The sequence below is a fragment of the Geotrypetes seraphini genome, chromosome 4 (genome assembly GCF_902459505.1).
Source record: "Geotrypetes seraphini chromosome 4, aGeoSer1.1, whole genome shotgun sequence".
In the NCBI taxonomy this organism is placed as follows: Eukaryota; Metazoa; Chordata; class Amphibia; order Gymnophiona; family Dermophiidae; genus Geotrypetes; species Geotrypetes seraphini.
Genome location: NC_047087.1, coordinates 105855307 through 105883069, shown reverse-complemented (window position 1 = coordinate 105883069; position 27763 = coordinate 105855307). Strand labels below are relative to the sequence as shown.

General features: G+C 44.5%; 1 protein-coding gene across 6 annotated transcripts in view; it reads right to left on the bottom strand.

Annotated features, from left to right (window-relative positions):
* Window positions 1–27763, bottom strand: part of STXBP5L (syntaxin binding protein 5 like) — an 815959-nt gene that overhangs the window by 311912 nt on the left and 476284 nt on the right. For all 6 annotated transcript variants that reach the window (XR_004539193.1, XM_033941651.1, XM_033941652.1 and 3 more), the window contains one exon: window positions 11603–11820. Coding sequence is in view for 5 of the 6 variants with exons in the window: in XM_033941651.1 (XP_033797542.1) it covers window positions 11603–11820 (218 nt within the window). In the remaining variant the exon portion in view is untranslated. The remainder of the gene's footprint in view (window positions 1–11602; window positions 11821–27763) is intronic.

Genomic DNA, 27763 nt, shown 5'->3' with positions numbered 1-27763 from the left:
GGTGAGGAAGCGAGGCCGAATGGTAGCACCTTGTACTGATAGTGGTGGTGCAGCACCTGGAACCGCAGGTAGCGGCGAGAATTCTGATTGATGGAGATGTGAGTGTAGGCCTCTTTGAGGTCCAGGGAACATAGCCAGTCGTGTTGAGCAAGAAGAGGGTAGAGCGTGGCAAGGGAGAGCATTCTGAACTTCTCCTTGACCAGGCACTTGTTGAGGTCCCTGAGATCGAGAATGGGACGGAGGTCTCCCGTCTTTTTGGGAACCAGGAAGTAGCGGGAGTAGAATCCCTGACCCCTTTGATCTGGAGGTACTTCTTCGATGGCATTGAGAAGGAGGAGGGATTGAACCTCCCTCAGGAGGAGGGGGGTTTGAGATGAGTGTGAAGCAGACTCTACGGGAAGGTTGTCCGGTGGAAGAGTCTGGAAGTTGAGAGAGTAACCGTGGCGGATGATGTTGAGGACCCACTGGTCCGATGTGATGACCTCCCAACGGCTGGAGAATATGGTGAGACGACCTCCGATTGGTTGTGGAAGAGGTAGCGAAGGTGGATGACTGGCTATGCCCTGGAGAGAAGAGTCAAAAGGGCTGGGATTGCTTAGCAGGCTGAAGAGGCTTGGAGGGTTGAGTGGCCTGAGAACGAGCCTGTGCATGGTGTTGCTGTTGACGGGGCCGCCGAGGTTGTTGAGGAGGCGGATTGAGTGGCCTGGCTGAGAACCTGCGCTGATAAGATGACTGAGGTCGATAAGGTCGGGCAGGCGGAGCCTTCTTTTTTGGTTTGATCAGGGTGTCCCACCTTGTTTCATGGGCGGAGAGTTTCTGGGTGGTGGAATCCAGTGACTCTCCAAAAAGTTCATCCCCGAGACAGGGGGCATTGGCTAGACGGTCCTGGTGGTTGATGTCCAGGTCGGAGACTCTCAGCCAGGCCAAGCGGCGCATGGCAACGGCCATGGCAGAGGCACGGGAGGTGAGCTCGAACGAGTCGTATATCGAGCGGACCATAAACTTGCGCAGCTGAAGAAGGCCAGAGATGTGCTGTTGGAACAGCGGGACCTTGCGCTCCGGGAGGTATTTCTGAAGGGCAGACAGCTGCTGAACCAAATGTTTCATGTAAAATGAAAAATGGAATGAATAATTATTTGCCCTGTTGGCCAGCATGGCATTCTGGTAGAGCCTCTTGCCAAACTTGTCCATGGTCTTACCCTCTCTGCCAGGAGGGGTAGAGGCATAGACACTGGAGCCCTGAGTCTTTTTCAAGGTGGATTCAACAAGAAGGGACTCATGGGGCAATTGAGACTTGTCGAACCCTGGAATAGGGATGACTCGATAGAGGTTGTCCAGTTTACGTGGAGCCCCCGGTACCGTAAGGGGATTCTCTAAGTTTTTGTAAAAGGTCTCCCGTAGGATGTCATGCACGGGGAGCTTGAGGAACTCTTTAGGAGGCTGTTCGAAATCTAAAGCCTCCAGGAAGGCTTGAGACTTCTTTGAGTCAGATTCTAAAGGAAGGGACAGGGCTGCAGACATTTCCCTCAGAAATTTAGAAAAGGAGGACTGCTCCGGTTTGGAGGTGGCATCGGGTGCCGACGGGTCCTCCTCAGATGAGGAGGGATCCTCCTCGGTACCGAGAGGGGTTTCCTCCCATAAGTCAGGGTCCCGGACCTCTGGTGCATGTCGAGACACCGGGGTGGAAGGTGAGGTATGGCGGGTTTTGGATAAAGATTTTCCAGACCGCACCGAAACGGTACCCGGAGAGGAAGACCGGCGTCGATCCCGGTCCCGGGAAGAATGACGCACTGCTTGGTGCCGAGGAGGATCCGATGTGGTATGGGAGTGCACCACTGGATGGGCATGAAGCTGCTCAGCCGAAAGAATCGGCATGGAAGTATTGATGGGTACCGCAGGGGTGGATACCGGGGGCTCGGTACGGGGCTCGGGCCGGTCTGGTACCGGAAGGAGCGGTGCCAGGATAGTGGGCAACAGGTGTTTGAGCTGTTGCTGCAATTGTTCCTGGAGTTGAGCCTTTAAGATGGCCGAGATACGGTCATCTAGGGGTGGCATCGGAACCGCTTTCTTTTTCTTCGGTTCCTTAGATGCCGCTCCACGCCCCGGCGATGAGGAGGCCGATGACGAGGCACTCACCGAGATCGGGGCGGAGCGCTTGCGGGACCGGTGTGATGCCGGCAAGGTCGGTGTCGCCACCGTAGTTGGAGGGCGCTCAAGGGAAGAGGAAGGCTTCTTAGCCGGCTTACCTGGCGCCAGAGACGCCGATGTGGGGTCGGGCGGTGTCGAGGTAGACGGTGCCGATTTCTGAGGTACCGTTGTCGATGTCGAGGAGTCCATCGCCGACCCGGTGCCGAAGAAGAGAGTTTGTTGAATTCTTCGGTTTTTAAGGGTTCTCTTTTGGAGAGTGGCACAGCGGGTGCAGGAGTCCGCCCGATGCTCCGGACCCAAACACTGCAAACACCAATTGTGTGGGTCAGTGAGGGAGATCGGGCGTGCACACCGCTGGCACTTTTTAAAACCGACCTGCGGGGGCATGAAGGGGAAGACGGCCTCCGCAAAATCGAACCCCGAGGCCTGTATAATGGCAACAGGCCCCGCCGGGGCAAAACGAAAAAAGGGGAAAAAAAGCAAAGTTTTTTTTTTTTTTTTTTTTACAAAGCAAAGAAAAAAGAAACCCGAAGGCAAGGAAGATAAAAAAATGGAAAAAAGCGCGAGCGGGAAGGCAAAAAGTGGTTTCAACGGCCGTTGAAAAAACACACGCGTCTTCTTCGCTCCGTGGAAACGAAGAAACTGGGGACCACGCACTCCTCCGTCGGGCGGGAAGGCACTCGCGCACGCGCGGTGCGGCCAACTAGAAACTTCTAGTTAAAAAGGTCCGTACCGAGGGCTCCGTCGGTGACGTCACCCATGTGTTAAGAATATGCTGCCTGCTTGTCCTGGGATAATCTGGAAAAAGAAAGTTTCTCTGAAGGAGAAGAAGCTCTGGTAGGTGAACGTCTAGGTGACCCAGAAGCAGAAGAGTCCACATCGGTAGTAGAGGGCATTTCAGGTTCAGTATCCCCCAATAAATCTGAATCTTGGAAAGGATGAGGTTGGTGTCAATGGCTCAGTGTCAAAATCTCCAAATGTTTGGATCTACTGGAGACTTTGTCTGAGCATGCTGGAGTAGCCTCTTGAGATGTGGCTGAGGAGGAGCAGTGCCAAAGTGGAATGCTCGAGTCCTGGATCGAGAATGTACGCACCGGTGTAGTAGCATTAAGAGGAGTGGTCAGTGTCGTGAGCAACTCGGACCAGACCGGCTGCTGTAGGGTCGGTACCGTGCTTGTTGAAAAGTGAGCTGGTACCAAGAGGTTAATATGCTCGCCAAATTCCTCCCAAAGCAGATTGTCAATTTCCTGCCTAAGGGAAAGAGCTGGTAACATTTGCTTCTTTTTGGCCGGTACAGATGGCTGATTAACACGGTCCAGGGATGATGAAGCCGAGGAGGAGGCACTCACTAATATCGGAGCCATGTGTTTACGGGACTTACGTGAGGTCGGCAGGACTTGACTCACTGCAGCTTCGACCTGCGTCCCAAAAAGGATAGTAGAAGGCTTCTTAGACGGCTTACCCAGAGTGAGTTGTTACACCGGAGTCACAGTTGGTGGATCCACCCTTGGTGTCGTCTACAGAAATGGCCCAAGCACAGCGACCGCAATTTTTGAAACCTGTCGGCAGATGGGACATGGACAGGAAGTCAGCCATTGACAAATCGAACTCTATGGCGAAAAGAGTCCTTAAGGCCCTGCTGGGCCAATGCCCGCAACGGCAAAGTAAAAAGAAAAGAAGAGTCTTTTTTTTTCAGAAAATAAAAGACAAAGAAAAAAAATGAAAGAACTGTGACAAAAAATTCACAATCCGCGAGAGCGGGAATGCAAGTGATAGAAAAAATTCAACAGTGTTGAAAAACGTTTTTCTAGCTCTGCAGAAACTAGAAAACTGAGGGACCGCACACCTACGTTGGGCAGGAAGGCACTCGTGCATGCGCGGTGCGGGCTAATCGTGAACTTTCTAAACTTAAGGTTGCGATTCATTTTTTAAGTGTCTGTACCAGGGTTCCGTCGGTGACATCACCCATCAGTGAGAATATACTGCCTGCTTGTCCTGGGATAAAGGACTTATAGGGCCAGAAACAAGGGGGAACTAGTGATGGTCTGGAGGGATAGCAAAAGAGAGTAGTTGGAAGTGGGGTGCTATGAAGGAAAGGGAATGAGATACCAGAAGGGAAGAAGGAAAGAGAAAGGCAGAGATAGTGGACCTGGGGGTAGCGTACAGGGAGATATATAGGAGGATAGGATAGTTGGAAAGGGAGAAACATGGTGTGGGAGGGCAGTTGGAAAGGTAGGGAAGAACATATGTTGCTCAGGTTGGGAGGGAGTTGGGAAGGACAGATTCTGCATGGGCTGGGAGGGAGTTGGAAGGACAGATTCTACACTGGCCGGGAGGAGACAGGGAAGGATAGATGTTGCATGGACTGGGAGGAGGTTGGGAAGGACAGATGATGCATGGATGGGGAGATGGTAAGTGAGGGAAAGAGTGAGAGATGCTACCAGTGGGGGAGGGAAGAGAAAAAGAAAATTGTTGTACATAGGTGCATGGAGTGGGAGGGAAAAAGAGATGGTATATATGGGGAGAGGGAGAATTGTTAGACATAATAGTAGTGGAGAGGAGGGGGAGAAAATATTACACTGGGAGGGAGAACAAATGACTCAAAGAAGTGAGAGATGTCAGATTCTGGAGAAGGGTGATGGAAGGAGAGAGTTGACAGACCACTGGAAGGGGAAAGAAAGATGCCAGACCAGAGAAAGGAGAGAAGAAAAAGATACCAGACTGCAAGGAGAGGAGAAAGATGTTAGACCATAAGAAGAGGGAGGGAAGGAGAGTGATGCCAGACCATGGGAGAGGAGAAAGATGCCAGACCATATGAGGGTGTAAGGAGGAAGACTGATGTCATACCACTGGAAAGAGAGGGAGGAGATGGTGCGCAGCAATGGGTGTGGCAGGGAAGAGAGATAGAAGAAATGCTTCTTATGGGATAAATGGAAATAGGGGAGAAGAAAGAGAAAATGGTACGCATGGATAGATGGGAAGGGAAGACCGGAAAAGTAGATTTTGAGAAGAAAGCAGAAAAATGTAAGAAAGTTGAATGTAAGAAAGTTGAATGTTAAAGGTTAACGCCAAAGGTGAATATAGGACAGAAAGTGAAGGAGAGAAAAACAGCAAATGGATAAGAAGGCCATGGAAACACAAGAACACAACCAGAGAAAGAATTGCAACCTGAGATTGGGAAAAGATGATTAGATCACCAGACAACCAAGGTAGGGAATATAATTTTATTTTCAATTTACTGATTGAAATGTGTCAGTTTTGAGAATTTATATCTGCTGTCTATATTTTGCACTGTTCAGGAAGAAATTAATTTCTTTCTATTTCTCAGGTGTTATAATGCATGTAGAGTCTGACATGTTAGGGTTTTGTTTATGTATATTAGTACTTTTAATTTGTGGTCCTGTGTTTGCATAGGGGTTATTATCTGTGTTCTGCGTGTGTGACCGAGGCCAGGTGCTCTGTAAGAATGAATGTTGAAAAGCATAGTGTGCTTTGTGTAGTTTAATTTTGTGTTTAACCAAACAAAAAAGCGTTCCGCTGCCTATGACCCTTTGACATCACTCTTTTTAAAATTTATAATTTATGACATCACTCTTAAAAGGGATTTTATGTGCAAATGGCTCTCATCCCATTCCTTTCAAAGGATGGGCCTCTTCCACTTCCCCTGATCATGTCAATGTTCCACACCCCCCACCTGTGTCTTGCGACATCACCATCTATTGTCTTTCTAATTGTGTAAATGAAATATAGCAGTAACTTTCTTTTATTTGTTATCAAGCATTCAAATAACCAGGTAATTACTAACAGACAAGGTGCTGTGTATCTGGCCTTGACTGAGACCTGTGACACACACTTGCCATGGGCTACTCCTCTGAAAATCTGTAGCTGTGGCCTCCCACCAAAGACATTGTTTCAATTAAATCCTAAAATGAACTATTTAATATATGAAGTCCAATTTTATACAGATGAGCTTCATCTGGTTGGTAGAGATCTGGGCAAGCTCCTGATTATCAACTAATGCACTATAGAAAACTCCCTTATAGTCTTCATAAACTTAAGCATTCATTTATTTTTTCTTGTCTTCTCTATGGAATGGTGAGATCTTGCTCCTTTCCAGACACTAACTGAGATAATAATAATAACTTTATTCTTTTATACCAACATAACCAAAAGTTCTAGGCGGTTTACACTAAAAAGAGCCAGACAATCAGTGAAATATAATAATACAGTAAAAAATACAAATATTTGTAAAATAGAATTTCAATAATAAAACTCACCAAATAATAATCTTATCGAACAAAGTGGTCTTAATTAATTTCCGAAAACTGCAATAGAATAACATAGCTTGCTGAATACATTTACCTAACCAAGATTATTGCCTACCAGCTTGAAATGCTAGGGTCCTATCTAAGAAGGTCTTATATCTACACCCATTAATTTATGGATATGCAAATAAGTAGAAGTTTCTAGTTTCTCTTGATGATCTATGCAACACAAAATGAGGAAAAAGGTAAGCTGGAGACAATCCCGATATCAGATTAAAGGAGATACAGGAAAATTTGAATAATACTCTTGCCTCCAAAGGTAGCCAATAAAGTAAACGATAATATGGACTAATATGGTCGTTCTTATTTACACCAAAAATCAATCGAACAGTTGTATTCTGAATTATCCTTAATTTCCTTTTAATTTTTTTGGGTGTTCCTAAATAGATGATGTTACAATAGTCTAAAATAGATAAAACTAATGCCTGCCCCAATAGTCTGAACGATAAAGGATCAAAATATTTTTTTATGGTTCTTAATTTCCACTATGTAAAAAAGCATTTTTGTACCATTAAGGGCTCCTTTTACTAAGGTGCACTAGCATTTTTAGCGCATGCAGGAAATTATCATGCGCTACACTTCTAGAACTAATGCCAGCTCAATGCTGCCATTAAGGTCTAGTGCGCGCGGCAATGTAGCGCACACTATTCCACGTGTTAAAGCTCTAATGCCGCTTAGTAAAAGGAGCCCTAAGTTTGTGTGTTCTTCTAGCGTTAAATGTCGGTCTAGTGTGACTTCCAGAATTTTGATAGGTTTAATAATCGGGTAGGCATGACCATTAAGATGAAGCAATGAGTTTGTTATTTTGTCGGTGGGACTAGCCATGAAAAGTTTAGTATTTTCCGTATTGAGTTTCAGTTTGAAATTAATTGTCCACTGTTCTATCTGAGTCATAATATCTGGTTTAAAATTTCATTTTTAAAACATGCCCAAATGCATCTTTGGAATCAGGCTCAATAATGTTGGGAAATTATTCTGTATCTTTTTATTATTATCTACTATAATAAAACCCTAAGTGTGCATGCGCACTCTTACCTGCGTGTTCCGTTTTCCGTGATCAGTAGGTCCCTGGCATGTAGGAGTGCGCATGTGCGCTTAGCTTTGCCAGTGGCCGCAAGACAAATTGGAAATGGCCTCCCTGCTCTCCACCTCGCGCAGACCTCCATCCAGAAAAATGGCACCACTGGCCGAAGTTTATTTTTAAATTTAAAGGTGATGCGGCGGCTGCTCTCACGAGCCGCACCTGCGTCGGAGAAGGCTTCCGACGCAGGCGACGATCGTGAGAGGAGCCGTCGTGGCACCTTTAAACTTAAAAATAAACTTCGACCGGTAGTGCCGTTTTTCCTGCTGTGCCCTCTCCCCTCCGCTTGCACCACCGCCGTAACTTTTCAACCCCTCCTCTCAGCACCGCTGCTGCAGCTTTTCAAACCCCCCCAGCACCACCGCCGCACCTTTTCAAACCCTCCCCCCCAAGCACCGCCGCCATCACTGGTACCTTTTTTTTAACAGCCTGGTGATCCAGCGGTATCCCTCCCTCATTAAATGGCTCTTGTTCAGGTCAGGAGCGAGGATGTGAGGGGCAAGCTTATGCGCTCCCGCTTGGGCCTACCGCTTGCTCCTCACATCCACACTCCTAATCTGAGTATGAGAGTCGTCTAGCGAGGAGGGGAGAGATTTTAAAAGGTACGGGGTATTTAAAAAAAAAAAAATTCCCTTGATGGTTGTTGGTTGCTTTTTGTTATTTTTATGTGCCAGACTGCGTGAAGGGAAGGGGGGGGTTGGGGGAAATGCTGCTGCTCAGAGAAGTGGAGGGGGAGGGAAATACTGCTGCTGTTGCTGCACAGGGAAGTGGGGTAGGGGGAGGGAAATGCTGCTGCACAAGGAAATGGAGGGGGAGGGAATGCTGCTGCGGCTGCTGCACAGGGAAGTGGGGGAGGGAAATGCTGTTGCTGCTACACAGGGAAGTGGGGTGGGGGTAGGGAAATGCTGCTGTACAGGGAAATGGAGGGGGAGGGAATGCTGCTGGGGCTGCTGCATAGGGGAGTAGGGTGGGGGAGGGAAAGGCTGCTGGACAGGGAAATGGAGGGGGAGGGAATGCTGCTGCTGCACAGAAAAGTGGGGTGGGGAAATGCTGCTGCACAGAGAAATGGAGGGGGAGGGAATGCTACATAGGGGGCAGGAAGAGAGACAGATAGAAAGAAATTCAGACAGACAGTGGGAGGGAGGGAGACAGACAGAAAGAAAGGAAGAAAGACATAGGGGCAGAAGAGGGACAGAAAGACAGACAGAGAAAGGGGGCCATGGAGAGAGAAATACAGCAGGAGGTAGAGAGACAGAAAGAAAGAAAGACAGACAGACATATATTCTAGCACCCATTAATGTAACAGGCTTAAAGATTAGTTATTAATAATATGCTATTAGTCGGAGTAAGATCATTTCCACCCTGATAGATTATTAACATCAAAGGGCTGGTTGATTCTTCAGTGTCCATACATTGTCAGAACTAATCGTTAAATAGCATCAGTCCCAGTAAAGATCCCTGCAACACTCCATTATTTACCCTCGTTCATTGAGAAAAATGGCCAAAGCTAGAATATTCTAACATCATTTATGTGGGTTGTTATAAAAGATCTGATTAAACAACTGCAAATTGTACAAAATACTGCAGTCTATCTGATATATTCGGCTCATATATATAATGCAGTAACCTCTTTCTATGTGCAATTGCAATGGCTTCTAGTTGAAGCCAGAGTACAATTCAAGTTGTGCAGTACTGTCTTCAAAATTCTATACAGATTTTCTCCTCTGTACTTAATTTGATATCCCTTCTTTATCAAGGATCATTATAACACACGTAACCAGTTGATATTATATTTTCCAGCTATTAAAAAGAAAATATCCATTAGGATTTTCAACTTTTCTTTGTTATATCAGGTGTTTGTTTATTTATGCTTGTTATATGGGTCTAGGACGATTCAGCATGGCCGATTCAGTGGAACCAATTCAGAGCAGCCAGTTCAGCAAGGCTGTTTCAGCCAGCCCGTTTCAGCATGGCTATTTCCCATTGGTGCTTCTTTCCTTTCACCCACCTGCAGTCTTCTCCTGCATCCGCATGATCTGGTGACTTCAAGTTTTGAAAGAGGGGGAGGAATAGCCCCCCTCGCCCACCCCCCCAGTGCTTCTTTTCTTTCTCTTCACCCACTCGTGGTCCTCTTTTCCTGCTTCCGTATCATCTGATGACTTCAAGGTTTGAAAGAGGATGGCATGGTCCCCATCATCATCCACTAGCGCTTCTTTCCTTTCTCTTCACCCACCCGCAGTCTTCTTCGCCTGTGTCCGCATCATCTGGTGACTTCAAGGTTTGAAGGGGGGGGGGGGGGCACAGATCAATCAGGCACATCGTAAGATTTCCCTTTATATTGGAACAGAAAGTTGTCCAGAGGGAAGACTTCCAGGGTAAAAGGTTGACTTTGAGAGGGCGCACTGAAAGGGCCATGCTGAACTGGCCGCATTGAAACGGCTGTGTGTGTTGTCGCATTCCGTTACACTGCCTTTTCTGGGAAACAGGTCAAAGTGGTGTTCTGTCCTGGAACTCTTTACCTACAGTCTTAAGATTGATTAATAACTACCAACTGTTTTGTAAATCACTTAAATCTTTTCTTTAATATGTTATCTCAGAAGGAATGATGTAGTTTGTTATCATAACATTTACTTTGTTAGCTCTTGGTCATATTGCTATAACCAGTTGAAATCTTTTTGTAATCCACGTAGAACCTTTAAAGGTAGACGTGGAATGGAAGCTCTGAATAACATAACATATCCACTCCATTCCAATCTTGGTCCTTTCTCCAGGACTTTCCTCTATAAACACTATGGCATGGGCCTGTAATCCCTGCATCTCACTTTATCCTCATCATTCTCCATAAAGTTAATTTTAGCATCTTTCGATTATATAATTCTATTTCTAGCCTTTCTCCTTTGCCCAAAATATCTGAAAAAGGTTTTGTCACTTCTCTTTACATCTTTAGCCATTTTTTCCTTCTGCCTGTGCTTTTGCTAGCCATATTTCCCTCTCCACTTCTTTGCATTTAATCCAGTAATCTTTCTGTGATCCTCTTGTTACGGTTTTCTTTATTTCTTGAAAGCAGCCTCTTTTGCCCTTTTCAGCCACTTGTTTGGAGAACCTCCCCCCCAAAAAAAAAGTTTATTCCAGTTACCTCAACACCACTGAAAAATGAGAGTGGGACTGACAGAACTGTGATATTCCCCCCCCCCCCCTTTTACAAAACCACGAAAGCAGTTTAAAGTGCAGACTGGCACACTGAATGCTCAGCGCTGATCCCGATGCTCATAGAATGCCTATGAGTGTTGGGAGCAGTGCAAAGTATTCAGCATGCCAGCCTGTGCTAAAAACCACTTTTGCAGATTTTTAAAAGGGGGGGGCTTATTTGGTATTTAATACAGACATTTATATTCCATTTTGTCCAAAAGGATTCACGACAAATAAGATGTACCTGAATTATTGTTCAATAAAATCCAAAGCAATCAGAACTGTAATAAGGAGTTTTAGAAGTTATATATAATAAATCCAGCAATGACATCAATATCAGGAACCAATAAATCTCAATAATAAAATTTTCTACATAGCCAAGTTTTCAGTGATCTAAACCAAGTAATTAAGAGTATTTCTGATTTTTATCTCATCTTCTGGTACCATATAATTTACCTATATCCCTTAGACTTAAAAAAACTATTTGAGAAGTAAATCACAAATGTTCCTCTTGACTTATACTACTAAATTTTCTTTCTTTTTCTTCAGCAGCTGTGGTAGGAGGCTGGAGGTGCCATCTGGTCTGGAGCCACCTGTTCACTTATTATTGAAGATATATTTTCTCTTCTTTAATTATACGAGTTCATATTGTTTATTTTGCAAACTGCCTAGATGGTATGCTAATAAGTAGTATAAAAATATCAATAAACTTGAAAACCTGATTTATTTTCCGCAGGGCTCATTTTATAATGGGCCCTGCTGTAAATAATATACATTACCAACATTAGCATGCCTTGTTATCAAATGACCTCCTTAGTGTTTAAAGCTAAGAATGACAAGTACATTACATGAGACTTACCACTATTTCTGTTGTGACTTCATATCTGCTAAATCTATAGATGATAACATAGGCAGAAATTCCTGCCACACAGCATATTCTGCTTTCAGGACACAAAGAGATCATCTGAATAGCAAAAGGATCCTCTTCAACAATTTCTGCTGTTTGCTTTCCTTCTCCAGGTTTCTGTTTTTCAAATACCTTTGCAGTTTTCAGCTTATATAACATTTGAAGAGTTGCTACAAAATAATGAAATATATTTCAAAATATTACTTTTTTTATAATGCCTACATTTTTCTTGGTTATTATTTTTTCTTACAAAATCTGTGAACATAAAAGGATATCTACAGGAGGAGTGAGCAATTTTAAATCTGGCTTTGTGGCGCTGCCAAACCACCCATTTTATTCCTATGGGTGACTCTGCATTTAGCGTGCACTGTACCTTTGTAAAAGTCCACCATAGTGTCTTATTTTAAAAATCTTGATCATGTACATAATATAGGAGCACAGTACTTGTATACTTTGGGACTGATTCTGTATAAGACGCCTTGTCTTAGCAGCCACCTAAGCCGCTTTTGAGAATCGCACACAGGCGTCTTGTATAGAATCACGGACAGATGACTAACCCCGCCTAATCTCACGTAACCCTGTCTAACCACCCTGATTCTCTGTCGTCTATGTCACAGGCGCCGATTATAGAAATGCGACAAGGGAATCTCCTTACCACGATCAGCTCAGCATCAACCGCAGTGGCAGGGAACAACCCTCTCCAATGAAGTAGGGCAGCAGGAGGGATACCTACGCCCTCCTTCCAGCCCCCCCCCCTCCGATGCATCCACCAATAGGAGGAGTGCCCAATTCCTCCTGCCAGAACCCCCCACCCCCGAGCAAACCGCATCAGGGGAGTGCCGAATTTCTCCTGCTGGAACACCCCCCATGCACAACCGTGAAAGGCAGGCGGGATGCCCACTCCCTCCTGCCAGGACACCCCCCCCTCCACTCAACCATATCCCTCAAGCACCTGGGCCAACCGGAGTTTTAGACCCCACTCCCAGGGCATCCCAAAATGCACTAGGAAGGAGGCCTAAGACTCTGGCTGGCCCAGCTGCCTAAGGCCCCTCCTTCTAGTGATCTAACCCTACCCTCTTTTTGTTCAGACTGTGGAACCAAATATTGCCCCCTTACTATGTTTTAAGCAATTTTTCACTTTTATAACTTACAAGTATTTGAGATCATTAAAAACCATTTGTACTCCTTTCTTACCTGGATTCAAGTTTTCGTTTAGATCCTAAGGGCTAATAATTTTAATCTAATATCTAATGGATATTGGTTCAAATTGAATGATTTAATAAAACTAAGTCTGTGGTTATGAGGACACTTTCTGCAATGACTGGTTAGAAATTCTTGTGCTAAGTACTGTTTTTCAGAAATCCTGGGTTTGATTCCAGGACAATTCCTGTTCCTTAGGGCAAGGTGCATTCCAACTAATTATCTGGAAGACCTAATGACCAAATTCAGAGTGAGTATCTCTTAAGTTTCAGAGAAAGTCACGATTTTTGGATTTGGTTCAGAACCACTTCTGCAATGACTGGGCTACAGGAAAACAGACGAAGGCAGGTGTCTAACAACAAGAATTAATCCCTGACAGAAAAAATGTAAAAGAAAAAAAAATATTCTGGTAAATAATAGGATAACCAGTTTCAAAGCCAATTATACAGGTAAATAGTGATTTACTCACACAAACAGACTGCTTGAAAATTGTCTTCCGTCAATTCAGCTAAAAGTACATGTTTTAAGAAAGGGTCATTGCAAACTGAAATAAGCTCCGAACAGCAAAAAAATGGCAGGGAAACACGTTACCAAACCTGTATCACTATCACTAATTGTACCTCTAGACCAGTGTCTCTCAAACTTTTTTTGCTCTGGTACACTAAACATAGCAAATGTTTTTTGCAGCACATTCTAATTAAAATTATAAAATTGCAAAACCAACAAAAAATTACATTTGTTATTTATTAAGTTCTTTAAGCTATGTATGAGTAATTGTAACAATGGTGAAACTAAAGTTGATAGAATTGCTAATCAATGCAATGGATGTGCTTGTTTTTGAGTGCAAATTAACTCAAAAGATGGCTCAATAATTGAAAAGCAAACACACGTCATCATCCACCATCTGCAGTTGTTCTCTTTATTTCGATTTAATTTCTATCAGAGCTGAAAATCCAAGTTTGCAAAGATAAGAAGATCCAAACATAACAAATCCTAGATTGCTTTATTGCTCAAGTTATGATAACTACTGCATAAAAAATAAAAATAAAATTACTTAACATTAGTTTTCAAGGACCAATCACGTCAAAGAATGATGCTTGTCTGGGCAGTTGTATCCTTACGCACACAAACACTCATAACATTGATAGACTCTTGCAAATGAGACATGCATTTCTAGTGTATACTTATGATGAAAATTTTAAAAAATAAAGTAAAATTCTAGAATCTCTCATGGCACACAATTTGAGAGACACTGCTCTAGAGTCTAGACAGACAGACTGTGTGGAGCCAAGTCTATGAGAAATATGTCTGCAACTGGATTTCACCATGGTTAAACCAAGGTATCTATGCCAGCGCTTCCTGGCTCTACTTTACAGCTGAAGAATCAAGAAGCCCTTTAGTGGTCCACTGATGCCTTCAGATTGAACGTCTGTCTCCTCCAGTGTTTTACAATTTTGTTGAAAGCACTCTGGAACAAGGCCACTCTTCCAGATCCAGAGTCTGGCTACTTAGATAGACTGCTTATACCTTGTCCACTCCAGCTACAAGCACCACAAAAAAGGCTTGTAAATGGGATTCTGCCCAGCTAAACAGAAACTGAGCCTCTAACTTCAATGGGGCACTCTTGGTGCATCCCTATCTGTGGACATATGCCATTGCTGTGTTATTGAATGAGAAGACCCTGACTGCTTTGCCTTCCTGGGTCTTTTTTAATGGCTGCCATATTAGGCAACTTGCTCTCCGTTTTTTTCTGAGAGGATAACCATTGGCCCTGAACAGGCCAACCCTTGCAATAACATTCCCAGCTGCAGAAACTGGAATCTGTCATCAGTATCACCCAACAAGAAATGCAGAGAGGCAAGACCTTAGGGGGTATCTCTGCCTGAAGCCACCAATGCTAGCTTTGAAGCGCTTCTGCCATCCAGTTCAATGGTATCTGGAGCGAATCCGCCTGTGGAGACCAGTGAGATAACAGCGCATTCTGAAAAGGGCGTAAATGAGTTTTTGTCCAAGGCAACACTTCTATGGTCGCCATCATCTACCCCAGTACCTGCAAGTATTGCCAAGCTGCAGGAATTGGCATTGCTAGGAGCGCTAAGGTCTGGGTTCTTAGCTTCAGCTTGTGAGACTCTGGAAGAAAAACACGATCTTCTGCCATATTACAGAGAATCCCCAAGGACTCCAGAGATTGGTTGGTTCCAGGTAACTCTTTTGGAAATTAATAATCCATCCCAGGTCTTGCAGGAGTCAGAAAACTTGTGTCACTACCTTGTGACCTTCAGTCTTGGACAGAGCCCTGATTAACCAATCATCCAAGAATGGGTGTACTTCAATCCCTACTTGACAGAGATGCACTGTTGTCATGGCCAGCACCTTGGTAAAGGTATGAGGTGCTGTAGCCATAGCCAATGGGATGCTGAGAATTGAAAATGCTTTTCCAGCACATGGAACCTGGGAAACTTTCTGTGTTCTGGAAATAAAGAGGATTTGCAAGTAAGCCTCTGTCAAATTTCAGTGAGGTTAGGAATTCCCCTAGTGCCATTGAGGCAATGACCAAGTGCACGATCTCTATCCGGAACCTGGGTACATTTAATGCTGCATTGACAGACTTCAGAGCCAGGATTGGACTCCAGTTGTCTGAGTATTTGTTGGGCATGACAAATTATATAGAACATCTGCCTGAGCCTGATTCTACATCTAGCCCAGACTCTACAGCTTAAATATCCAAAAGCTGTTATACTGTCGCTCGGGCTATGTCTGCTTTCTCTAGCCTTACGGCTGGAGAATCTACAAAAAAACTACAAAAAATCCCAAAGAGGATGAAAAAGTCTGAATGATGTCAAGCACCCATTGGTGCGAACAAATCTTCGCCCAGGCCTTGCTGCACTCTGAGAGTCTCCCTCCTATTCAGGGTGGCTCAGGCTTTGGTCTGGCAACATTGGGACTTCTGAGACATATTTGCTGAGTGGGAACCTAGCATCTGAGCTCTTCGGTGCCCCCAAACCTCTGTCTAGATCAGGGGTGTCGAACTCAATCAGAGAAGGGGCCAAAATCTAAAATCCAGCCTAAATCGCGGGCCGAATGGTTTACTGAACAGTCATAAACTGACAATGTTAACCAGAAATGTGAATTTAAAATGATGGAACAATCTTTTCCTTAACAGTGCTGTTAACCAACTCACATGCTATCAAGCAAAACAGTAATATTGGTATCAAGCAAAACAGTAATATTGGAATGTACCTAAAATGCTCATTGTTTTGTTTTCTGGCTAGATGTCTGACACCGTTTTCCCCGTATCAATGAGTCAATGTTCGGTTTTATTTCTTGGGCTGTAGCAACCCGCAAAACAGCATGGAGGTTGTCATCGGTAATGCGTGATCTGTGCTTGTTTTTGTTCAGATTCATTATTGAAAACATCTGTTCACAAAGATAGGTGCTCCCGAACATGGATAGAATACGGGCAGCATGAAGTCGGAGCTCTGGCATTGAGTCAGGGGGCAGTAGAGGGTAGAAGTCCTCAATTTCAACATCCTGAAATCTTGATTTCAGGTCACTGTCAGACTGAAGCTCGATTATCTCCATCTGAAGGTGATGGGGCACATTGTTGACATCAACTGTAAAAGGATTGGCAAAGATGTCAAAGCCTGAGTGCTGTGTTCTAAAGTCAGAGAAGCGCCGCTCAAATTCACTTAGTAAACGGCTAACTTTGGTAGCCAGCCGACTGCAAGGAAAAGTACCAGAAATAGTGGTTGAGATACTCAAACAAACGGGAAAGTGGGCAAGATTGTCCTGTTCCAGTTGGGACTTCCATAGTTGAAGTTTACGCTGGAATGCTGTGATCATGTCAGATATCTTCGTGATGACTTGTTTGCGTCTCTGCAGCTTCAGATTCAGTTGTGCGAGATGCTCGCATATGTCACACATCATAGCAAAATCACATAGCCAGGCGGGATCCGACAGTTCAGGCAAGGGCTTTCCTTTACTTTCCATGAAAAGAGCAATTTGTTCTCTGAGCTCAAAAAATCTTTTGAGGACTGCGCTCTTGCTCAGCCATCTTACTTCTGTGTGGTATGGCACGTCTCCATGCTCTGCACCCACCTCCTGTAAAAACTGCTGGAACTGGCGATGATTCAGGCCACGTGCCCTTATAAAGTTAATAGTTTTAATGACTGTGGTCATTATGTCATTCATGTCCAGAACTTTTCCACACATAGCCTCTTGGTGGATAATGCAATGATAAGTAATCAAGGGTGTGTGGCAGTGACTTTTTTGCATTCTTTCCTTCATTAGTCCAACCAAGCCTTTCTTTTCTCCGCACATTGAAGGTGCGCCATCAGTAGTTAGCCCCACCAACTTTTCCCAGGGTAATTTAAAATTATTTATAGATTTCTCCACAGCCTCAAATATATCTCTACCAGTCGTCGTCCCATGCATGGCAGCTACATCCAAAAGTTCCTCAGTGACAGAGAGGTCAGTCTTCGTAGCATGTATAAAGATGGACAGCTGCGCTGTATCAGTGTTGTCTGTGCTTTCATCGATAGCAAGTGAAAAAGCGAGATAGCTGCATGCCTGTTCGGCCAGCTGTGATGATAGATTTCCTGAGAGTTCTTGAACTCTGTCTGCAATGGTGTTTCTTGACAAACTGACAGTTTGAAAACTCTGTATCTGGTTTTTTTTACATAGTTCCCCCCCCCCCCCCGACGTCCGATTCACCCCAAGCAGGACCGCTCGCACGCACCTGCACCCCCACCCCGAAGGACCGCCGACTCCCCGACTCCCAACACGATCGGGGCAAGAGGGAGCTCAAGCCCTCTTGCCCCAGCCAACCGCGGCACCCCCGACACGATCGGGGCAAGAGGGAGCTCAAGCCCTCTTGCCCCCCCGACTCCCCGACACGATCGGGGCAAAAAGGAGCCCAAGCCCTCTTGCCCCGCCGATTCCCCAACTCCCCGACAATATCGGGCCAGGAGGGAGCCCAAGTCCTCCTGGCCCTGGTGACACCCCCCCCCCGCTAGTTGTTCGGGCCAGGAGGGAGCCCAAACCCTCCTGACCACGGCGACCCCCTACCCCCACCCCGCACTACATTACGGGCAGGAGGGATCCCAGGCCCTCCTGCCCTCGACGCAAACCCCCCTCCCCCATCGCCCGCCCCCCCCAAGAACCTCCGACCCCCCTGGCCGACCCCCACGACACCCCCACCCCCCTTCCCCGTACCTTTCTGTAGTTGGCCGGACAGACCGGAGCCAAACCCGCCTGTCCGGCAGGCAGCCAACGACGGAATGAGGCCGGATTGGCCCATCTGTCTCAAAGCTCCGCCTACTGGTGGGACCTAAGGCTCCTGGGTCTATTCTGATTGGCCCAGGCGCCTTAGGCCCCACCAGTAGGCGGAGCTTTGAGACGGATGGGCCAATCCGGCCTCATTCCGTCGTTGGCTGCCTGCCGGACAGGCGGGTTTGGCTCCCGTCTGTCCGGCCAACTACAGAAAGGTACGGGGAAGGGGGGTGGGGGTGTCGTGGGGGGTCGGCCAGGGGGGTCGCGGGTCGGCTGGGGGGGGGCGGTCGGAGGTTCTTGGGGGGGGGGCGGTCGATGGGGGGAGATAGATAGCAAGTACGGCCGGCGAGATCACAAGCCTCCTATGTCACCGCGCGTCATTGTGATGGAACGCAGCGGCGTGCAGTGATGACAGCACGGTGCGGGCCACATTGCAAGGCCTGGCGGGCCGGATTTGGCCCGCGGGCCTTGTGTTTGACACATGTGGTCTAGATCCATGAAATGACCTCTGAGCAAAGGTGCCTGCCAATGACTGGCAAGACCATCTGTAACCACGAAAGGAACTACAACTTGACTCCCCTGGGGCACTTGGTCTACTTAGGACGATGGTCTGCCACACTGACCATAAGGTGTCTAAACCTTTGCCAAAGAGCATTTGCTCTTTGAAAGGAAGCCTGCTCAAAGTAGCTTTAGAATCTTCTGCCCATTGCTTGATCTAGAGCATTCTGTGGGTAGAGATAGAAAAAGCAGACACCCTGCTCATGACCCTAAAGCCATCATATAGAGCGCCTGATACATAATCAACCCTTGAAAGTACCACCTGCGGGCATACGTTCTCCTCTGAAGCTGGAGCCTGACAAAGCATTTTAGAGCAGGCACGCACCACAAAGGAAGCTGCTGCTGCTTTTAACCCCAAAGCTAGAGTTTCAAACTGTTGTTGGAGGACTGAGTCCATTGTGTGATCCTGTGCATCCTTTAGAATTACTCCACCTTCAATAGGAAGTGACCTGCATTTCGTAACTTGTGCTGCCAGCGAATTGACCTTAGGTGGTTCAAAAAACCATTGGAACACAGGAGACATTGGGTACAACTAGAGAATGACAAGGGGAAAAAAATTTGTCCTCGACCCCACAAACTTTATCTGATCCCATCCACACAAGCCTTGAATAGTTATGACTTTATATTGAAATAATTTTATTAAAGTATAAAAAGAAACAATAATCTGTACAACTGTCATTTTATAAATCACGAATACAGAAAAATAATCAACAAAACCCATCTCCCATCACATTATCTCCTCCACTATCAGGAAAACTGAATGTTAAATAGAAAATTCATCCTAACAGAATACCTCGGTCACTCACACAGAACACAAATGCCAAATACATACTAGCTGACCAAAAATGATAAACATAAATTCAATCAAAATTCCAAGAAGCTACATCTTCCATGTAGTACAACACCAAAGAAATAGAAAGATCAATTTCCTCCTATACTGTGCAAAATATAAAGATTACACATGCCAGGGATGGTGTTAGGCAAAGGAGTGCAATTAGGGCAACTGCCCCCTGGCTAGAGAAAGCCCTAAGCCTGCTGGAAGCTAAAGATGGCACCGGCTAGTAGTGGGCTTTGGGATCCCCTCCCAAATTTCTGCCCTGGGACACGTCGATGAAGCCATCCGCACAATGCGCGGCAGCAGAAAAAAGGGCAAACAGAATGCTTGGAATGATTAAGAAGGGGATCACGAACAGATCGGAGAAGGTTATCATGCCACTGTACTGGGCCATGGTACGCCCCCACCTGGAATACTGCGTCCAGCACTGGTCGCCGTACTTGAAGAAGGACACAGTACTACTCGAAAGGATCCAGAGAAGAGCGACTAAAATGGTTAAGGGGCTGGAGGAGTTGTCATACAGTGAGAGATTAGAGAACTGGGCCTCTTCTCTCTTGAAAAGAGGAGACTGAGAGCAGACATGATCGAAACCTTCAAGATAATGAAGGGAATAGACTTGGTAGATAAAGACAGGTTGTTCACCCTCTCCAAGTTAGGGAGAACAAGAGGGCATTCTCTAAAGTTAAAAGGGGATAGATTCTGTACAAACGTAAGGAAGTTCTTTTTTACCCAGAGAGTGGTGGAAAATTAGAACACTCCTCCGGAGGCTGTCGTAGGGGAAAACACCATCCAGGGATTCAAGACAAAGTTAGACAAGTTCCTGTGGAACTAGAATGTACGCAGGTAGGGCTGGTCTCGGTTAGGGCGCTGGTCTTTGACCTGGGGGCCACTGCAGGAGCGGACTGCTGGGCACGATGGACCACTGGTCTGACCCAGCAGCAGCAGTTCTTATGTTCTAACACCAGCACTGTCAGGATAATCATTTCAGTTCTCATATATTCTAATCACAAAATAGAAAATAAAATTATTTTTCTACTTTTTGTTGTCTGGTCATTTTATTTTTCAAAGCACATTGGTTCTAGGCTCTGGTTTCTGTTTCACTCTGTCATATCTTAACTCACTCGACAGGGTCTCCTGCTCATTTGACATTTCTTCTCTGTGCTCACTATCCATCTTCCATCTTTGTGTACTTATCTTTCCCTTCTTTGTGTCTCAAGGTGATTTGAGGCAGATAGAGACTTTTAAAATAAAATTGGGAAAACTAAAATGGCCACTTCGGCAGTATTTTAACACCAAAAACAGCCAGGGAGAACTAAATAAAAGCTTCAAAACTTCATAAAAGCTTTTTTTTTTTTTTGGGGGGGGGAGGTGGGGGACCCTATAAGAAGCCCCAGAGACAAGGTTTGAACCACCCTGAAGTCTCCCATAGAAAGTAAAAGATTGTACTCAAAGAACTGCCTAGTGCTATGCCTGCATCAGTTCACATTGCAGCTGGACAACAGAGATTTCTGTCTCAGACAGCATATAACATTTTCCATCCGCTTGTCTCTTTGGGCTGTCTTTTAGACAGGTTCAGATAGCCTGAAACCCTCAACCCCACTAGCTCCTCATGCATCTTTGGGAGGGAACACAGGGCCACTCAGTCTGTGCTCAAGCACCAGATAAATCAGGGGTGAGCTGATCTCCCAGGGGAACGCACTCCATGCAGGCCAGCTAGGTAAGTTCCCTGCAAAAGGGTTGCCCCCCCTCCCCTAGCCCCAGCTACTGCCCTCTGAACTAGAGCAGTGTTTCCCAACTTCTTCAAGCCAAGTACCCACTAGACAGAAAATTTTCAACCGAGTATCCACAAACTCTAAGCAGCAGAGATTTTGAAATGGACATTTTATTGTTAAATAGTAACAAACTAGGCAATATACATAACAAATACAGGTCACTGAAACTGGCAAAGGACCAGTTTATATGAGACTTAAATATAATAGATAATGCCAAGTCTCATATAAACTTTGACAGAACCTCTTCCCCCCCCCCCAAGCTTGGAAACAGGAAAGGCCTGCAGTGATCTGAACAACAGACCCTTCTGAAATCCCTCTTGCAAAAAGTCCAGGACTACAGAAATTGGAGCTTGGAAGGGCTCTACATCAGCCACAGCACACCAGTGCTGAAAGGACTTCAAGGCCTTAGCATAAGCTGCCACCATTGATGGCTTTTTAGCTCGAAACAGAGTGGCAACAACCAAGTCCATAACCCTTGCTCATCGGGGTAGCCTGCTCAAGAGTCATGCAGTAAGCCCAAAGTGTTCCAAATTCTCTATAGGGGCTGGTCACTGAGTGAGAAGATCCACTTGGACCAGCATTTTGAGGCCTTCATCCCTCTGGAGGTGAACTAGGTCCCCATACCATGGTCTGTAGGGTGGGGATCTAGTGGGCTCAATCAGGCACCACTAGAACTACCAACCCCGGATGACCCGCAATCCTGCAATTGACTCAACCTAGCAGGGACCACGGGGGAAACACATACCTTCTTCAGCCACAGTTCAACTAATGCGGCCAAGCTCGCGATCCCAGGCTCACATCTTCAGTTGTAAAATTGAGCTGCCTTTGTGTTTACTGCTGAGGCCAACAGATTCATCTGTTGACGCCCCACCACCGAACAATGGAGTTGAACATCTAGGGGGAGGGGGAGACAGTGACAGTTCTCTCAGGTTGAAAGTCTGCTCACTGAGAATGTCAGCCTGCACATTTTCCACTCCTGCTAAATGCACGGCCAAAGGGTCTGGAAATAAGCTTCTGTCTACCAAAAGAGGAATTGAAATTCTAGGCATATTGGGGTGCTTCTGATGCCTCCTTGCCTGCTGACATAGGCCACTATTGCCGCATTGTCTGAGAAGACTGACTGCTTTGCCTTCCAGATACTTCTCCAGTATCTGTAGCACTAGATGAATGGCTCTGAGTTCCAGGCAATTTACAGACCACTTCTGCTGAGCCAGTATCCAATGATCCTGAACTGGGTGACCTTTGCAATGACACCCCCAACCATAAATGCTGGTATCGTTCGTTAGTACCTCCCAGAAATAAATATGAAGAGGCATACCCCTTGAGAGGGAAACTGTCTGCAGCCACCACCGCAGGCTGTTCCTCACTTCCAGTAACCATGTAAATGTTTGCTGAAGCGAGTCTGTCTGAGGAGACCAGCGAGGAGCCGAGAGAGTCTTGGAGAAGTCTCATGTGTGTTCTCACACAAGGGACCACTTCTATGACTGCTGCCATCGACCACAGGACCTGTAGATAATGCCATGCCATAAGAGTTGGACTATGTAGCAGGTCCGAAATCTGCCTCTGAAGCTTCAGTCTGGCTGGCTCTGGAAGAAAAACCTGGCTCAAGGCCATGTCAAACAAAACTCCCAGGTACTTCAGGTGCTGGGCTAACTCCAGCTGACTCTTCTTGAAGTTGACTATCCATCCCAGGTCCTGGAGGAGTTGGACCACTCTTGAAACTACCTTTTCTCCTTCCTTCCTAGATAGGGCTCTGATCAGCCAATTGTCCAAATATGGGTACACATGGATGCAGAGGTGTGCTGCTACCACCATCATGACCTTGGGAAAGGTGTGAGGTGCCACTGCTAGGCCAAAGAGCGGCGTAGAGAACTGGAAATGTTGCTCCAGCACATGAAATCGCAAGTACTTCCTGTGGACTAGAAAAATGGAAATGTGGAGATAGGCTTCCATCAAATCAAGGGAGACAACAAATTTCCCCACCGTCACTACCGCTGTGACTGAATGGTATCCATGCGGAAGTGTGGCACTTGTATTGACTGACTTAAGTCTAGAACTGCCCAAGCCCAATTATTTGGCCAGGACTGGCTCTATGGCATACAAATTCAGTAGCCCTTCCACTGTTTCCAGGACTCTCAGGGCTCTCTCTGGCATGGATGCGAGCAATTATGAAGGGGACGGCCCCTGAGCTCCAAAAAATATAAAAGCAGGCTGGCTAGCTAGGTGACCCCCGAGGGCTGATCTTGCTAGCAGCATAGTTCTGGAGTGTGGAGGCAGAGGTTCCAACAAGTGAGAACTTCTAGGCACTAAGAAAAAATATATATATTTTTTTGTTCAATAATATTTATTAGATTTTCAAGAAAAGGAATACAAAATGTAACCATAAAGTGACAAATAGTCGTATATATAACATTTTCACAATCTTACAGGGTTATACCGCAAAATCATTTAGTATGCAATGCCAATGTAGTAGTGTCATGCAAATAAATTAATATTATCCAAAAAAAAAAACCAGCAACCCTTAAGCACTCAGTGTGTAGCATATAATCAAGTAGGAGTAACAGCAATATATGCTAGTATTTTAGACCATATCTTGGTAATGTGAAAACCTGTAGATAAGTTGTTATCAGCAATTGACTGTTCATATCTTGCATATAAACAGACAGTGTTCCACCATTCATTGTAGCTAAGGGAGGAGAAATCTTTCCAATGTGATAGTATAATTTTCAGTGCTATCAATAAGAAACATTGAAATAGTCTCATATCGTATTTATCCAATACAGTACCACCTGTAATTATTATAGAGTAATTAATACCATCTGTTATATGTAAAATATCACATACCGTGGCCCAGATATCTGACCAAAATGATTTTAAGAGAGAACATTGAAACAGCATGTGATCTAGTGTACCAATTTGGGCTTTACAGGACCAACATAAATTAGATACGTCTGATGAAACCTTAGAGAATTTATACGGCGTCCAGTAAGCTCTGTGGTAAAGAAAGAGAACAAGTTGTTTAATTGCAGCTGCTTGGAGCGTTCTAAACGCCGTAATCCATAGAGTCTCCCATTCTGTAAGAGTTAGCATCAACGAGATGTCTCGAGCCCACACATCATAAAGTGCCTTTGGATATGTGAATTTGTGTTTCTTTATGAGTTTATACAATAAGAACATAAGCAGTGCCTCTGATGGGTCAGACCTGAGGTCCATCGTGCCCAGCAGTCCGCTCACACGGCGGCCCAACAGTTCCAGGACCTGTGCAGGTATCCTCTATCTATACTCCTCTATCCCTTTTTCCAGCAGGAAATTGTCCAATCCTTTCTTGAACCCCAGTACTGTACTCTGCCCTATTACACTCTCTGGAAGCGCACTCCAGGTGTCCACCACATGTTGGGTAAAGAAGAACTTCCTAGCATTCGTTTTGAATCTGTCCCCTTTCAACTTTTCTGAATGCCCTCTTGTTCTTTTATTATTCGAAAGTTTGAAGAATCTGTCCCTCTCTACTCTCTTTTGGCACTAATGACAGCACACCAAGTAAGAATTGTCGGTTGATCTTGTATTATAGATCTGTTTTTCAGAAGTGCCTTGATACAATGTTGTAATAGGAACCAACAAAAGAATTGAGTTGGGGAGAGCTCATATAGTTCCGATAGAGTAGCATAATCTGTAATCTGCTTGTCGGTTATTAACTGTGATAAGGACCATATCCCAGCTTTGATCCAGGATTTCCATTCTATATATTTTCCTTGAATTTGCACCATGGGATTGAGCCATTTGATGTCTGTTAAGTTGTCCAATTCACTTATGGCCGATGCTATGGATTTCAGAATTGGGTTTTCTGATATATTTCTAGGAGTCTGTATAAAAGAGATAAATTTCAGACAGTTTTTATTATACAGCTTCTGTTCTAATTGCAACCATGTTGGAGAGCACAGTTGGTCAATATCCATTATCCATTGAGAGCCTTGTCTACTTAAGAAAGCAATGTTATAGTCATACATGCTGGGAAAATTCACTCCACCATTGTTTTTAGAACATTTCAATTTCTTTAAGGCAATACGTGGTATGTTATGATTCCATAAAAAGTCCGTCAACAGTGATTCAATCTTTGTGTAAGTTTGGGGATGAAGTAAGAAGGGAAGCATAGATAAAATATAGGTAATTTTAGGAGATAAGACCATCTTGACAGAATCCAATCTACCCCACCAAGTGAGTTTCAAGGGGGACCACTGTGATGTTATGTGTTTAATTAAATTGAGAATATGTTCTTCATTGTAAGATCTAGTTCCTCAATAGAGTTACCAAAGTAGATACCCAAATATTTCAAACGTGAAGGTGAGTATTTGAGACCTAAATCAGAGATATTAGCTCTAGATGAAATAGAATTTAGGGGCATGACTTCCGTTTTGGTAGTATTGAGCTTATAACCTGATAGACTTGCATAATTCTCAATGGTTTTTAATATGCATGGTATGGAATTCAAAGTGGAATATATTAGGACATCATCAGCATATGCAGATAGTTTAATAGACAGATCTTCAACTTGAAGTCCATTGATGTTGGAATTAGAACGTATAGAAATTAATAACGGTTCCAATTATAAAGGTGACAGTCGACAACTTAGGCGAGTCCCTCTGGTTGGATAAAAAGCTGCTGAGAATGTGTCATTAATGCGGAGTTTGGTAGAAAGATTCGAGTATAGCACTTGTATCATTTTTATGAAGGTCTCCGGAAGTCCGAACCAGCTCATAACTTGAAAAAAAAGGACCATTCTACTCGATCAAATGCCTTTTCAGCATCTAAGGCTATGGCCAAGAGTGGGTCAGACACTCTTTCTGCTTGGAGGAGAACATGAGCAAAAAGTCTCGTGTTATCACTAGAAAGTCTATTTTTCATAAAACCATTTTGATCCGCATGTATGATTTTGTTTAAAGCTGGGTTCAAACGTGTGGCTAGTATTTTCACATAAATTTTTGCATCCACATTTATTAATGAGAGTGATCTGTAATTTTGTACTTAGAGAGGGTCCTTATCTGGTTTGGGGAGAACAATGGTTAAAGCTTCCGTAAATGTTCCTGTAGCTATACCACTTTCCGATAGATGACAGAAGTATTGTGTCAGAAAGGGGAGAATATGATCTTGAAAAGCAACATAGAATTCTACTGGCAAACCATCAGGGCTCGGTGATTTGTGCTTCGCCATGGTATGAAGAGCCTGTTCAACTTGTGATATTGTAATTCGACCAACCATTCTTCCAGCTTCCTCCTCTGTGAGAACAGGGTGAGGTAAATGTTGTAGAAAAGAGTCAAATAGGGCTGTGTTTGGACGTTCTATTGAATATAGATCCTTGTAGAAAGCTTGGAATTGAGAACAAATATCTTTAGTGTTCAGTAGAATTTCCCCATTTGAGTCTTTTATGGCTGGAATTGTAGTTTTCTCCGAACCTAATTTTAAATATGAGGCAAGTTGGTGACCACATTTATTCATAGTTGAATAGTAAGATGTAGATTTCATGAAGATCTCTTTAGAAGCCTCTCTGCTTAGAGTGAAATTATATTCAAATTTCAATTTATGTAGATCCGATTGTAGTGCAATGTTTGTTAAGTCCTGAAGATGAAGTTGTTCCGCATTTTTTATTTTGTCTTCTAGTATACTCAACTTAGCTTGGTTTGATTTGTTTTTAGCAGCTACATATGTTAATATCGTTCCACGAATATAAACTTTAAAAGCATCCCATGTGATTTGCCAGGAGGTGTCAGAAGGCTTGTTTGATTCTAAATAGTCTATGATATGATTTTTGGTGGATTTTATAAAGGTTTCATCAGAAAGTAATGATGAATTAAATCGCCACAGGCCTTTATTGTACACTGGACCCAAGTCTGTGAATTTTATCAGTATAGAGGCATGATCTGAGATCGATATGGGGTGTATTTCGGCTGAGTCCAACTTCGAAGATAAGGAATAACTAGATAAAAAAATAATCAATTCTGGAGTATGAAGAATGTGGTGGAGAATAAAAGGTATATGTACTGTCGTTTGGATGTAATAGTCTCCACATATCTAGCATTTTAGTTTGGCTCATTAAATCTCATATACTGTTCCAGGATTTGGTTGGCCAGTATGTTGCCTTAGATTTTCTGTCCATATTCACATCAAGGATTTGGTTAAAGTCACCCCCTAGAATACATGGAACATCACCTGAGGCTGATATTAAATCAGTTATTGTGTGAAAGAAAGTAGGGTCATCAACATTAGGTGCATAAATATTAATAGCTGAAATTTTTGATGCAGCAATAGTCAGGTCCAGCTTAATCCATCTCCCTGTAGTGTCAGTAGAATGCAAAAGGATCTTAATGTCATGTCGGCGTCTTATCAGTATAATAACCCCATTTTTCTTACCCACAGCAGGTGAGTATACAGGTGGATAAGACCAGTTAGGGGATATCTTTTTCGATTCACTCTCTGACAAATGAG